Consider the following 13689-nt stretch of genomic DNA (forward strand, 5'->3'; position numbering starts at 1 on the left):
CACTAACACCAAATTGGAAGCGCCTACACTTAAAAACGCCCCTGTGCATTACAATAGTTTGTAGCTCTGCGGCTGTGTCATCCACAGGGAACTGTTGATAGGCTTGTGATATGTCTAGTTTCACAAAAATGGTTCCTGGCTCAAAAGAATGCAGCAGGCGCTGAATAATTGGGACTGGATAAGCGCTGATTTGTAAATATTTGTTTAACAAGCACTTGTAAACAGCACAAATTCTTAAATTGCCATCTTTCTTCAAGGGTGTTACTATTGGGGTTTCCCTTTTTGTGAAGGCCACGGGCTCTAATATGCCCTGCTTAATTAATTTGTCTAGTTCCTTGTCCAGCTTAGGACGGATTGCAAAAGGTACTCTTTGAGGATTTAAATGAATTGGAACTGCTAGAGGGTCCAAGTTGAAAGAAATTGGGGTTCCGAAAAAACAGCCTAGGTCTTCGCTGAACACATCAGCATAGTCATTGAACAAGGCGTCCACCTCTGAATTTGCAATAGAGTGGATTCTGCCTATATAAAGGCCAAGGGCAGGGAATCAGTCTAACCCCAACAGGCTTGGGAGGGGACAATCCACTTCCACTAAGGCAAGTGACCGTTAAAATTTTGAAATTGAATAAAAAACTTGCCTTTTTCAGATGACTGGGATGGTTCTGCCTTGGTAGTCACATAGGGTTAAGTTGCAGCCTTGAAGACTCTTCTTTGCTATCCTGGGGAGCAGTCATTTCAATGTGCTCCACAAGATGATGGACAGTGCTGAGCCGGTGTCTACCTGCATCCTGCAATGTTTCCCTTCTAAAGAAATAATAACACTGATTATTTTAGAGCCTTTGATTGTCAGCTTGGCATGGTAGCAGGTGCAACAGTCTTCAATTTGTTTTTGAAAATGCTGAGTTGTCTGAGGTTTCTGTGGTTGGGCAAAAGGCTTTCCTGCCTGACAGATCCTGGCTAAATAACCCTTTCTCTCGCATTTTAGACAAATGGCATTCCTGAACTTGCAGGATGGCCTAAGGTGATTTCCTCCACAGCTTAGACAGATGGGTTGAGATCATGGAGGTTGACTGGGAACTGACCTGTTTTCCCTCTGACTGGTTTTGGACTGCCTGAGGCGATTTACCTAACTAGTTTCTTCAGAGCCTTCCTCTGTGGAGGCTTCATCGTAATGAACGGCTGAGCTGTTCTGACTGACTGGATTTCCCTGAATTTCTGCTGTTGAAAATGGTGACAGCTCTGCAGCTTGAGATTCCTCTATTGCTAATTTGAGGGTCATATCCCCTTTAGTCAATAGACACCTTTGTAGCCTTAAGTCCCGGACTCCACAAACTAGTTGATCTAATAACATGTCCTCCAGATAGTCTCTAAACCCACAGTGCAAGGCAGCTGTTCGTAAAGCTTCCATATACCCACTAATAGTCCCTCCCTCAGCCTGGGTCCATCTCCTAAAAGCATGATATCTGGCAATTCGGGAGGGCTTAGGGGAATAATGGTTAGAAAAAATTTCCTTCAATTCTTCCCATGGAACAGTCTTAATTGAATACGGAGCCAGCAATACTGTAGCAGTGTCAAACACTGTGGCTCTGCAAAAACTTAAAATGTATTTTTTTTTCCTATGGTTGGAAATGTCAGCGAGGTCTATGGCATCTAGGAAACAGTCAAATCGGTTTCTGTAGGACTCCCATGTCTCTGCTGTCGGTCTGAAAGGCGGGAATGCAGGGTTTGAAGTCATCTCGTCTCAGCGGTGGCGGTTCTTCTGAGGAAAGTTGAAAATCAAGCTCACGAATAGTGACAGTAAGCTCTAAAAGTGACATACAGCTCGATAGTGGCTTTGGCTATTTTTGTAGTGACTTTGCTCAGCAATTCTTTGCTCTTATATGTATCCCGCCCTCGTCGCCAGTGTACTGGAGCGGCAGAATAACTGAGGCGAACGCGGAGCAAACTTCAGCTTTAACTTTTTTGAAACAATAAAGGGTTGCCGCGACTGCCACACTAACAAGGCAGCCAGCTCGCAGGCAACAGCTGATGCTGTTTAACAGCTCCCTTTTATAGTCAGCTGTGAAATGCATCAGCCAGTAGGAACAGTCCGTGTTCCCGCGGGAAGCACGGACCGGAGTGAAGACTTCAGCTCAGTCTTTTCAGAATGCAACAATAACAATACAAGAGCAAACAACAGACACAAACTCAAGGTAAACCACACCAAACTTTATTGCAGAAAATACGACTTCAGCAACAGAGTGGTCAATGTCTGGAATACTCTACCTGACTCTGTCGTTTCTTCCCCACCTTAGACTGTCTACTATTGACCACACCCCTTTCCTAAGAGGTCTGTAGGGGGTCTGCATAAGCGCACCAATGTGCCTACCTTCCCTGTCTTTTTCTTCTTCTTCTTTTTCCTTATTCATATCCATTTCATGCATTCATAAGTATGTTTATAGTTATACCTGTTATTTTATAATTGCTTCACAAAATAAATAAAAAACATCATCCCTGAAAATGAAACATAACACCAACCTATATAGCAACAAAAACACACATTATTATCCATAATCTTTAATTTAGTCTAAAACCATATCAGAACATCTCTGGTAACAGTTTATCCGGCCAGATTTCAGAAATTTTATTAATGTCATTGATGATAGTTATCCTTTAACATGAATCCAGACGGTGACAATTGAAAGATATGATTAATTGAAATAGTTTGAATTGTTTTAGCAACATTACTACTCAATTATTATAATTCAAAATGCACACAGAATGAAGAAAAATAAGTGAGAATACATAAAACTTTACTTCAAGATATGTGATTTTACACTGGATGTAAACTGAACAAAAATGAACACCAACACAAGGAGCCTTAATGAGATTTCATCATCAGATGTTTCTTGGTGTTTATGTCAGGTCTCAGTGTAATAATGTAGCACTTGGGAACAAAAATACAACCCAATAAACCTAGGCTGGAGGCCAAGATGGAGAAGATCTGCACAGCCACCATGTATTTCCCTTTGGTGCTCAGGTAGCTGGGGACAAAGGAGATCCAAACACTGCAGAAAACCAGCATGCTGAAGGTGATCAGTTTGGCTTCATTGAAGGTCCCTGGCAGATTTCGAGCCAGAAATGCCACCAAGAAACAGATGGCAGCCAGAAAACCCATGTAGCCAAGGGCAGTGTAGAACATGGTCACTGAACCTTCATTGCACTGCAGCAGGATGTGTTCTGGCTGGGAATGAAAGTCAGAATCTGGGAACGAGGGAAAGATTCCCAGCCATGTCATACAGATGCCTACTTGAATACCAGAGCAGGATAAAACAATCGAGTGGGCCAGACCCTTCCCCAGCCATTTCCTCATCCTGCTTCCTGGCTTTGTAGCCAGGAAGGCCACCACCACCATTACAGTCTTGGCCAGCAAAGAAGATACTGCAACAGAGAAAACAATACTGAATATGGTTTGTCGAAAGAGACAGGTCATTTTCATGGGGCGACCGATGAATAGAAGGGAGGTCAAGAAAGAAAACAGGAGAGAAACCAAGAGAACATAGGTGAGTTCACGGTTGTTGGCTTTGACTATGGGAGTTTCTTGGTGTTTAATGAAGATTCCCAGAATAAAGGCAGTGGTTAGGGACAAAGCAATGGCAAGGAAAGTCAGGATGAGTCCCAATGATTCTTCATAGGATAAGAAGCTTATGCTTTTGGGGACACACTGATTCCGCTCCTTATTGGAATACTGGTCATCTGGACACTTTTCACAATGGACTGCATCTGAAAAAAATTCTGTTGGGAGAATTTAAAGAAGATTTATGTTCGAGACAGTGTAGGAGCACATATAAATCTTACACGGAAGCTGTTCAGAACACATCTTCAAAAGAATGGAGACATGCTGACTCATATAAACACTATGAAGAGAATTTTTCAGGAACTGCATGAAAAAGAACTTATCTTCACAGAACTACATCAAGTTTATATAATTTTGTCTTCGTTAGATGAGAGCTATGACGACTATGTAACTTCACTTGAAGTTCTGCCAAAAGATAACCTCACATTAATTGATATTACTGGCAGATTAATTGAAGAAGCCAGGAGAAGGCTTGAAAGGGATCAACTCAGAAGGGAACCACAAGAAGAGAAAATATATTCTACAGCCTATACAATTAGAAAATGTTTTAATTGTGGAGGAAAAGGACATTTGGCTAGATTCTGCAAGAAAGTAAAAAGCCACAATCCCAGCCAGAATGCTAAAGGGCATCAAAAGAATGAAAAATGCTTAGAGTTAGCCATGTATAGCAACGAAACTGTGAATAATAATTTATGGGTTGTAGATAGTGGAGCATCGCACTGCATAACGAAAGATAAGAAAAGATTTGTTAAGATGCCCACGAGTTCACAACAGATATCGTTAGCTAATGGCTGGAAACTGAAAGCTAAAGGTCAAGGTATAGCATATTGTTCTTGCATAAAAGAAAATGTAAAAATGTTATATGTACCACAACTTAAGTTTAATTTGCTTTCGGTTAGAGTTTTGGTTAAACTAGGTTATGTAATTACCTTTAGGGGAGAAAATTGCATAATAGAAAATAGGTAATATCACACTACTAACCAGAGCATACAAAACATTTGCTAGACCAATACTCGAATACAGTTCATCAGTCTGGAATCCACATTACGTATCTGATATTAGCACAATTGAGAAAGTCCAGAAATATTTCACAAGAAGAGTTCTCCACTCCTCTACTCGTTGTAGAATACCTTATGCCACCAGACTTGAAATTCTAGAACTAGAAAACCTTGAATTACGCCGTCTTCGGTCTGACTTAAGCATGGTATATAAAATCATACATTGCAATGTCCTACCTGTCAGTGAATACTTCAGCTTCAACCATAACAACACAAGAGCACACAATAGATACAAACTCAAAGTAAACCGCACCAAACTTGATTGCAGTAAATACGACTTCAGCAATAGAGTGGTCAATGTCTGGAATACTCTACCTGACTCTGTAGTTTCTTCCCCAAACCCCAAAAACTTTAACCTTAGACTGTCTACTATTGACCTCACCCCTTTCCTAAGAGGTCTGTAGGGGGCGTGCATAAGCGCACCAACGTGCCTACCGTCCCTGTCCTATTGTTTCTCTTATTCTTTTATTTTTCATATATGTACCCATTTCATGTATTCACAACTATGTATACTCTTATACTTATTATCTTGTAAACAATTGGCAAATCAAATAAATAAATAAATAAATAAATAAATAAAAGGAAGGTAACAAAATGACTGCAACTTTAAAAGGTGAATTGTATGTATTAAATGATAAACAATCAGAGGTAGCTAACACAGTATATAATAATGTTAAACCTCATGATGAATGCATACATTTGTTACACAGACGTTTAGGCATATAAATTTTAAAATGCTTAAGCAAACGGTTGGACTGTCTGAAGGTATAAAACTGAAGCCTTGCAGTAAGTATTTGCACTGCAATGCTTGCAGTCAAGAAAAAAGCAAGGTAATACCAGCAAATAGAATTAATGGATTTAAAACTAAAGAGCCTCTAGAGGTCGTATTTGCTGATATTATAGGTCCTAAAAAACCAAGTGTGGGAGGTGCTCGTTACATACTAAGTATAATGGATCACTATTCTAGATATGGTTTCTGTTATTTAATGAAGAGTAAAACGGAAACATATCAGAATTTCTTTAATTGGCTGAAATTTGCAGAAAGAAAAACTAAAAGGAAATTAGTAACTCTTATCACTGATAATGGTACGGAATTTATAAATTATAAATTCCAAAATAGACTGAGGATGGCAGGTGTTGAACATGAAAAGTCTGCACCATATAGGCCACAACATAATGCCTTTATAGAAAGATGAGGCCAAACAATACAGGCAATGGCTCGTACTATGTTGTCGGATTCAGGATTACCTGAAACTTTGTGGGGAGAAGCAATAATGTGTGGTAATCATATATTGAATAATGTTGTTAACTCAACAACAGGTGAATTACCATTCACATGGTGGCATGGTAGAAAACCTGACTTAAGCTACATGCACACATTTGGAGCACCAGCATGGGTGCATATCCCTACACAACTAAGACATAGGGGTCAGCATAGGGCTAAAAAGTTATTCTTTGTAGGATATGAATCTAATGACAAATCATACAGATTCTGAGAAAAAGGTAGATCTAGAGTTTACTGTAGTGCTAGTGCACAATTCCTGGAACATGTAGGATGGGAAAAACTGGAGCAAGATTCAAGTAAGGATGTAATCATAGAAACCTACAAAAGACCAAAAGAACATATCAGTAATAAGAAAAATACAATTAAAGAGGAAGTACTGGAAGAGCAAATAGGACCAGAACAGGAAGAAATAGAAGAACAGTAAGAAATAGATAACCAGGAACAGGTAGTACATGAAAGTCCACCTGTAAGCCCTGTAATACCTAGACGTTCTACACATGGAACCAGACCACCCGACAGGTACCAAGCAAGTGTAGTTTGCCAAGTTAGTAAAATTCCAAATACTGTTGAAGAACTTAAAATGTATCCTGCAAAGGATCAAGAAAATTGGCATAAAGCGATGGCGAAGGAACTAAATTCATTAAAACAAATGGATGTTTATGAGAATGTTAAATTACCTCCAGGTGAAAAGTCCATTGGCTGCAAATGGATATTTAAATTAAAAGCAGGTAAAAATGGGACTGTTACCCATAAGGCTAGGTTGGTAGCTCAAGGATTTAATCAAACTGCATGTGATTATGATGAAGTATTTGCACCGAGTTTAAAGGCAACAACCTTGAGAACAGCTTTAGTGTGGGCAGCTAAAAAGAACTATATCATAAATCGTTTAGATGTAGAAACTGCCTATCTGCATGCACCATTGCAGCACACTATATACTTAAAGAAACCAATAGGTATTAAGGATGATAAAAATAATAATGACTGTTGGAAACTTAAAAGGAGTCTCTATGGATTAAAACAATCTGGTTACGAATGGAACCAATATATTGTAAAAGAGCTAAACAATATAGGGTTTAAGGCAGGTTTAGCTGATCCATGTTTATTTAAGAGAGAGACAAATGGAACAGTGTCATTATTATTGTTGTTTACAGATGATATTGCCTTAATTACAAAAACTAATAATGAAGCTACTGAAATAATATCATTATTAGGTAAGAGGATAAAATTAAAGCAATTAGGAGAGATAAAACAATATTTAGGATTGACAATAAATAAAACCAAGAGTGGCTATAAGATATCTCAAGAAGATAAAATTTACCAATTGCTAAAAACGTACAAAATGGAACTTGGTAAGCCGGCAAAAACTCCAATGAGTCAGGAATTTGGCCGCACTGATGCTCAAAGTTCAAAATTCGATAAGACTATATATCAATCATTAATTGGTAGTTTATCGTATATTAGTAATTGGTCAAGGCCAGATATTGGCTATGGCGTTAATCAATTGGCAAGATTCAACGCTGAACCCACTGAACGACACTGGCAAGCGGTAAAGAGTATATTAAGGTATCTTAAAAGGACAATGCACTATGCATTGTATTTGGAGCCAAAAGATGATTTGATTTTAAGTGCATATGCTGATGCAAGTTTTGCAACAGACATAAACACTAGGAAATCAACTTCAGGTATGGCTATACTATTAGGAAAAGCACTGATTGGTTGGAGATCAATTAGACAGAAACACATAAGTATGTCCACAATGGAAGCAGAATTTTCATGTCTATCTTTATTATGTACTGATTTAATTCTGTATAAACAGTTGTTATTAGATATGGGAATAACTGTTAATGATTCCATTGTAGTTTATGAGGACAATCAAGCAGCCATACAGTTGGCTACAAATATTGCTGTAAAAACGAGATCTAAGCATACTGATCTTAGATATTTGAATGTAAGACAATCTGTAAAAAATGGTTTAATAAGATTGGAATATTGTATAACTAAAGAAAACATTGCTGATCAATTTACAAAGGCCCAAGGTCCAGTAAAATATAAGGAAAATTGTGAAAACTATGGTTTAAAGTTGTAAATAGATATATATATATTATTATATTACCCAAAAGGGGAGAATGTTAGGAATAACATGGTTACCTAACGTAGTTTGGGTAAAATAATATATATAAACTATGATAGTTAGTTTAAATGTGTCTGTCACTTTAAACTGTAAAGCATGTAATTTTGGGTGCAGTTGTAAATCGCCATAAGAGGGAGCAAGAGAGCTTACTAGCTTACTGTTACTGTTACTGTTGCCTGGCTTTACTGGATAGCTTGCTGACGATGATGGTTTGATGGTTTGATAACTGCGTGTTTTCCCTGCTATTTTGGAAAGAAGAAAGGAGGTTTGATTTCTTCATATCTCTAACTGCGAAGAGATATATTACTGGACTGATATATGTAAGTTTACTGACCTCTATTTCGACACTGGACTTTGCAACTGATATAATCCCCAGACGGACTGAGCTAGTGAATGATATATGGACTGTTTGACTATGCTATAACTCTTACTGGAATAAACTATTTAACTAACACAATGTATCTGTTTTACTGAATGTAAACTGCATAACGTTTATCTCACATATCTGCCTGCCTACCTAGACTGCTGTTGCACGTTCTGCTAGGGTGTATATCCCTAACAAGAACTACCTATAGTGAGACTGAGGAAGTCATCTTTAGAATTCATCTTCTTTGAAACAATTGCATTAAAAGCACATCATGAACTTATATATAAGTTGTCTGAAACCAGTGAAGATAGACTGTCCCTGGGAAATTTTCATAAGCTAGTTTTTAGATGAGTTGAACATTTGTTGTTAATGATGATGACTATGGACATTCTCAGTCATCTAGGTCATGGTTTTCCCAAAGATGCTTTTTCAAGAGGGAACTGGACTTTCTGGTTTTTCTCTGAAGACATTTCACTTCTCATCCAAGAAGCTTCTTCAGCTCTGACCTGAATCTGATCTCATAGCCAAAAACATCTGTTCTTCTCTTTTACTCTCACAGTAAATGAGAGAAATCCAACATCCAAATTAAGTCAAACTGTACATACATACATACATACATACATACATACATACATACATACATACATACATCATATATCTGGGAACTGAAAGTTAGCACCCTTGTAAGGGAATGGCAGGATTTTCCTGATGGGTTGTGAGGCAATCTTCTGATGGACATGGTGTGTATGGGACACCACCAAGTTAGAATAGAATAGAATAGCAGAGTTTGAAGGCACCTTGGAGGTCTTTAGCCCAACCCTCTGCTTAGGCAGGAAACCATATACCACTTCATTCTTGTTGAGTTCATTTCTGTTGAGTACTGGGCTCTGGACACTTTGATTTGGTAAACGATTGGAGGGAGGAAATGTTTCTCACCTTTGTAGATAACCTAGAAGTGGCTAAGGTAGGCTCGACACTACAATGACAGAAATCAAAATTCGGACAATCTAGAATCCTGATTTAACATAATTAAGAGCCAACAGACAAGCAGAACAATAGAGGCAAAAGCAGGGGTAGGCATTGGGAAATAGGCATGGGGAGGAGGCATGGGGATGTGTGTTTGATGTGTGTTAATTGGCAGATGTCAGGCTAGCTGGGAGGGGCTGGGGAGAGGGCATAAGAAGCGCTGAGAGGCAGTTGCTCTTAGCACTAACTTTATTCTGGATATCTGTTTTTGCCTATCAGGACTGGAAGTGCTGAAATAAACTTCAGAATTTCACCAACAAGCTTATGAGTAATATAGTTTGTCTGCAAGACTTATCCAGTACCCAGCTGGGGCTGAAAGAAAGTTGGTGTTTCATTTTTCTGCAAGCTTTGGGAAGATTTTCTGATGGATGGATGGTGGAGGCTTGTCTGCAAGACTTATCCAATACCCAGCTGAGCCTGAAAAAAAAAATACACTGAAATTGCATTTGGGAGGGCTTTGCTTTTCCAATGCTTTCTGAATGAAAGAGAGATAGTGTAGAAGGCAGAAGTAATGGCATTCAGAGATTATTACCAAGACAAAGTTAGATAAAAGTAGTACTGAGATATATGACAGGAGTGGGATGCTACTGGTTCGGCCCGGTTCTATACAACCAGTAGCTCCGAAGAGCAGCAAGCACCAAAACTGGTTCGGTGTCTGCTGCTCTGTTTCGCCCAGCCTCCTGCCCAGGCTCTTGGCTGTCTTTTACTTCCTGCTTTTTCAAGCTCAGCTGCTTTGTGTGGCACAGCTGAGGTTGAGAAAGCAGGAAAGAAGAGGATTTTCAGATGCTGTGCACCCTCTCACAGCATTGGCCAGCTGTCCAGGCAGCACAGCTGAGGTTTTTAGGAAATGGTCTACACATGCATGCAAAATTTACTCTCACCAGGGGTGGGGTTCTACCTGAAGGACAACAGGCAAATCACACCATTGGCTGGCCCCACCCTGCCCCGCCTCACCAACTCACTTCTTACCTGACATGCATGCCATCAAACTTGCCTGCTAACTTGCTATTTTTCCTCTTTTTTTCCCGACCATCAGCCGTTTTGATGTGCTGGGAGATTTAGATTAGCTAGAAAGCAGGAAATCATTGGATGTTTTACTTTATAGCTAATTTAAAAGCAGAGCTGAGCCTGAAGCTTCTATTATTCAGTGCAGATTCAGGTAGCAGATGGCAGAAACACAGATCTCTAAGTGAATCTGTGATTCTGTGAGCAACTCAATCTGCCTGCCTACTCTGCCTGATTTTGGATAGAAGTTGCTCTTTATTTTATAAAAAAATCAATATTTATATAAATATTTATAATATTTACATACAAGCCATGCCCAGACAGTCACATGACCACCAAGCCATGCCCAGTCAGCAAACCATGCCCAGCCAGTCACATGAGCATCAAGCCACACCCAAAATTTAGGCCACACCCACAGAACAGGTTGTTAAGAAATTTGAATCCCATCCCTTTTCTATGACACAGCTTTCCTAATCTGTAGTACACTGAAGGACTGACTGACAAAAAGACAAAGAAAAGAAACATGCAGAAAAACAAATTTGTATATTTATAGGTAAAGCTTTAGGTAGATATAGGTAAAAATTTCTCCTGTCAATCATGACCAACCCAAGGGGTGGTGCTCACCTTTGATTCACAAATGAAGAGCCAGCTCTATCTGAAGATGCTTCCTTGGTCAAGTGGCTGGCATGACTACACACCGTAGATGCATGGAACATTGTTTCTTTTCCACTAAACTGGCACCTATTTATCTACTTGCATTGACATGCTTTTGAATTGCTAAGTTGGCAGGACACACAGATACACATAGACATGCACACACTATATGTATATGGAAATGGATATGGATATGGATAAAAAACAGGAACCACTTTTAATACTCATAAGCATACCTTTATTGTCACATTGGGTGTCTACATGATTTTCCCCAAATCATTCAGAGTTGTACATATTTTTCTTTTGATTGAAGACTGTCAAAAATAACAATTTCTCTCATTAATTTATTCAGAGAAAAAGATTAAAGTTGCTCCAATGTTCGTGTTGATATTTTATCTATTCTTAATATATGGAATGTTAGCTCTCTCTCTGTTTTTCTCTTTCTCAATCTATCCCATCTATCTAACTCATTTATCTATCTATGAGTTGTCTTACATTATCCAGCTGGAAGAGATCAATCAAATATATATTTCAAATTAACTGGTTATTTTTTAAGTCAGAACATCACCCAAAAAATAAGACCAACCACTGTAGCAACAAAAACACACATTATTAGCCATAGTATTTAATTTAGTTTAAAACCATAACAGAATATCTCTGGTAATAGTTTATTTGACCTGGTTTCAGAAATTTTATTAATATCATTGATGATAGTTATGATTTAACATGAATTCAGATTGTGACAATTGAAGGATGTGATTAATTCAAATAGTATGATTTGTTTTAGCAACTTTACTACTCAATTATTATAATTCAAAATTCACATTGATGAATGAAGAAAGATAAGCAAAAATACATAAAACATCACTTCAAGGTATGTGATTTTTATACTGCATGTAAACGGAACAAAAAATAAACACCAACATAAGGAGCCTTAATGGGTTTTCATCATCAGATGTTCCTTGGTAGTTCTACCATTCCTAGATGTACTAATCTACAAAAAAACAGATGGCACACTAGGACACACCGTATACCAGAAGAAAACACACACCAACCGCTACCTCAACGCCCAATCCCACCACCACCCAGCACAGATAAACTCCATGGCTAAAACACTAATTACCAGAACCAAACATCTGGCAGACAAGACACACATTAAGACTGAACTATGCACCCTGACTAAAGTACTGACAGCCAACGGCTTCCACAAAAGCAAAATCACCAGCTTGATCCACAAAAACACACTGAAACATAATAGAGACCCAGAAGATGAACAGACCTATGGAACAGCTGTCCTGCCCTACATAAGAGGTACTACAGACAAAATTAGTAAGGTACTACACAGACATCACATCAAGACTGCCTTCAAAACAGACAGAAAAATAGCAGCCATCCTTAGCAACCCCAAAGATAAAATTGACCTGGAAAACCAAGGCATATACGAAGTCCCCTGTGCATCATGCCCAGCCACATACATTGGACAGACAAATAGAAGAATAAGTACCCGCCTGGATGAACACAAAAATGCAGTCAAAAAGCTGGAACACACTTCCTCACTAGTCCAACACATGGAAGCCACAGGTCATAGCATCAACTTCAATGGCACCAAAACCCTAGCCACTATAGAAAACCCTAGCCACAGAATCATCAGAGAAGCCATAGAGATTGAAAAAAGACCAGAAAGCATGAATAGAAGAGATGATTCCACCAGGCTGTCAATCATTTGGAAGCCTGCACTCACAAACAAAAAAATCTCCACACCACAAGCCAGGCAAACACCTGGGCACAAACAGATCCCCACTGATACCTACAGCTCAAACACACCCCAACCAGGCACCCAGATGAAACCCAGCTTCCTAACTAATGATAGCCGTCCATTTACCCGAAGCCAAGCTGCACTAAAGGCCTCCAATAAAGTAACACAATGCTGCCAGCCAATCAAGATACAAAAAGAGCCAAAAAACAGACAGAAGATATTAGAGACACCAATCAAGCAGAACACAGCAAACTCCGAGACCAATAAACAGAGACCAAGACTCCCAACCAATCAGGATGAAGAAAAAACCATTCTGGCACAGCAATAGGCTGGCCCAAATTTAAATCTGAAACCACTGTAAAAGTCTGACTCACAGACGAACACTATACAGAAGCCTGATGATGGCAGATGAGATTCTGCTGAAACGTTGCTACAACTTTAAAAGAACAACTACAATGACGTGGGAAAATACCCGAAAAAGCCGAATGCCATATATATATATATATATATATATATATATATATATATATATATATATATATATATATATATGTGTGTGTGTGTGTGTGTGTGTGTGTGTGTGTGTGTGTGTGTGTGTGGCGCGTTGGTGTGTGTCTTTGGTTATTTGGGTTTTCTCCCGCGTAAGATTGGAAGTATCTAGGCAATGTTTCGATGAAGTCTCATGCATCATCTTCCGGCTTGTGTCTTCGGCTCTGTGCTTCTCAGAGAGATGTGAGCTTGCAGCTGCTTCTTCCTTTTAACTGCTAGTGGGGGTGTGACAATCAAGTTTTCCT

General features: G+C 38.9%; 1 protein-coding gene across 1 annotated transcript in view; it reads right to left on the reverse strand.

Annotated features, from left to right (window-relative positions):
• Positions 1-2857: 2857 nt before the first annotated feature.
• Positions 2858-13689, reverse strand: part of LOC148131609 (vomeronasal type-2 receptor 26-like) — an 11357-nt gene continuing 525 nt past the window's right edge. The window contains exon 2 of the mRNA XM_087958807.1: positions 2858-3771. Coding sequence (XP_087814933.1) covers positions 2858-3771 — 914 coding nt within the window. The remainder of the gene's footprint in view (positions 3772-13689) is intronic.

This window comes from Notechis scutatus, chromosome 2 (assembly GCF_049901735.1).
Source record: "Notechis scutatus isolate UNSWTSFEM ecotype Mainland chromosome 2, rNotScu1.2, whole genome shotgun sequence".
NCBI lineage: Eukaryota > Metazoa > Chordata > Lepidosauria > Squamata > Elapidae > Notechis > Notechis scutatus.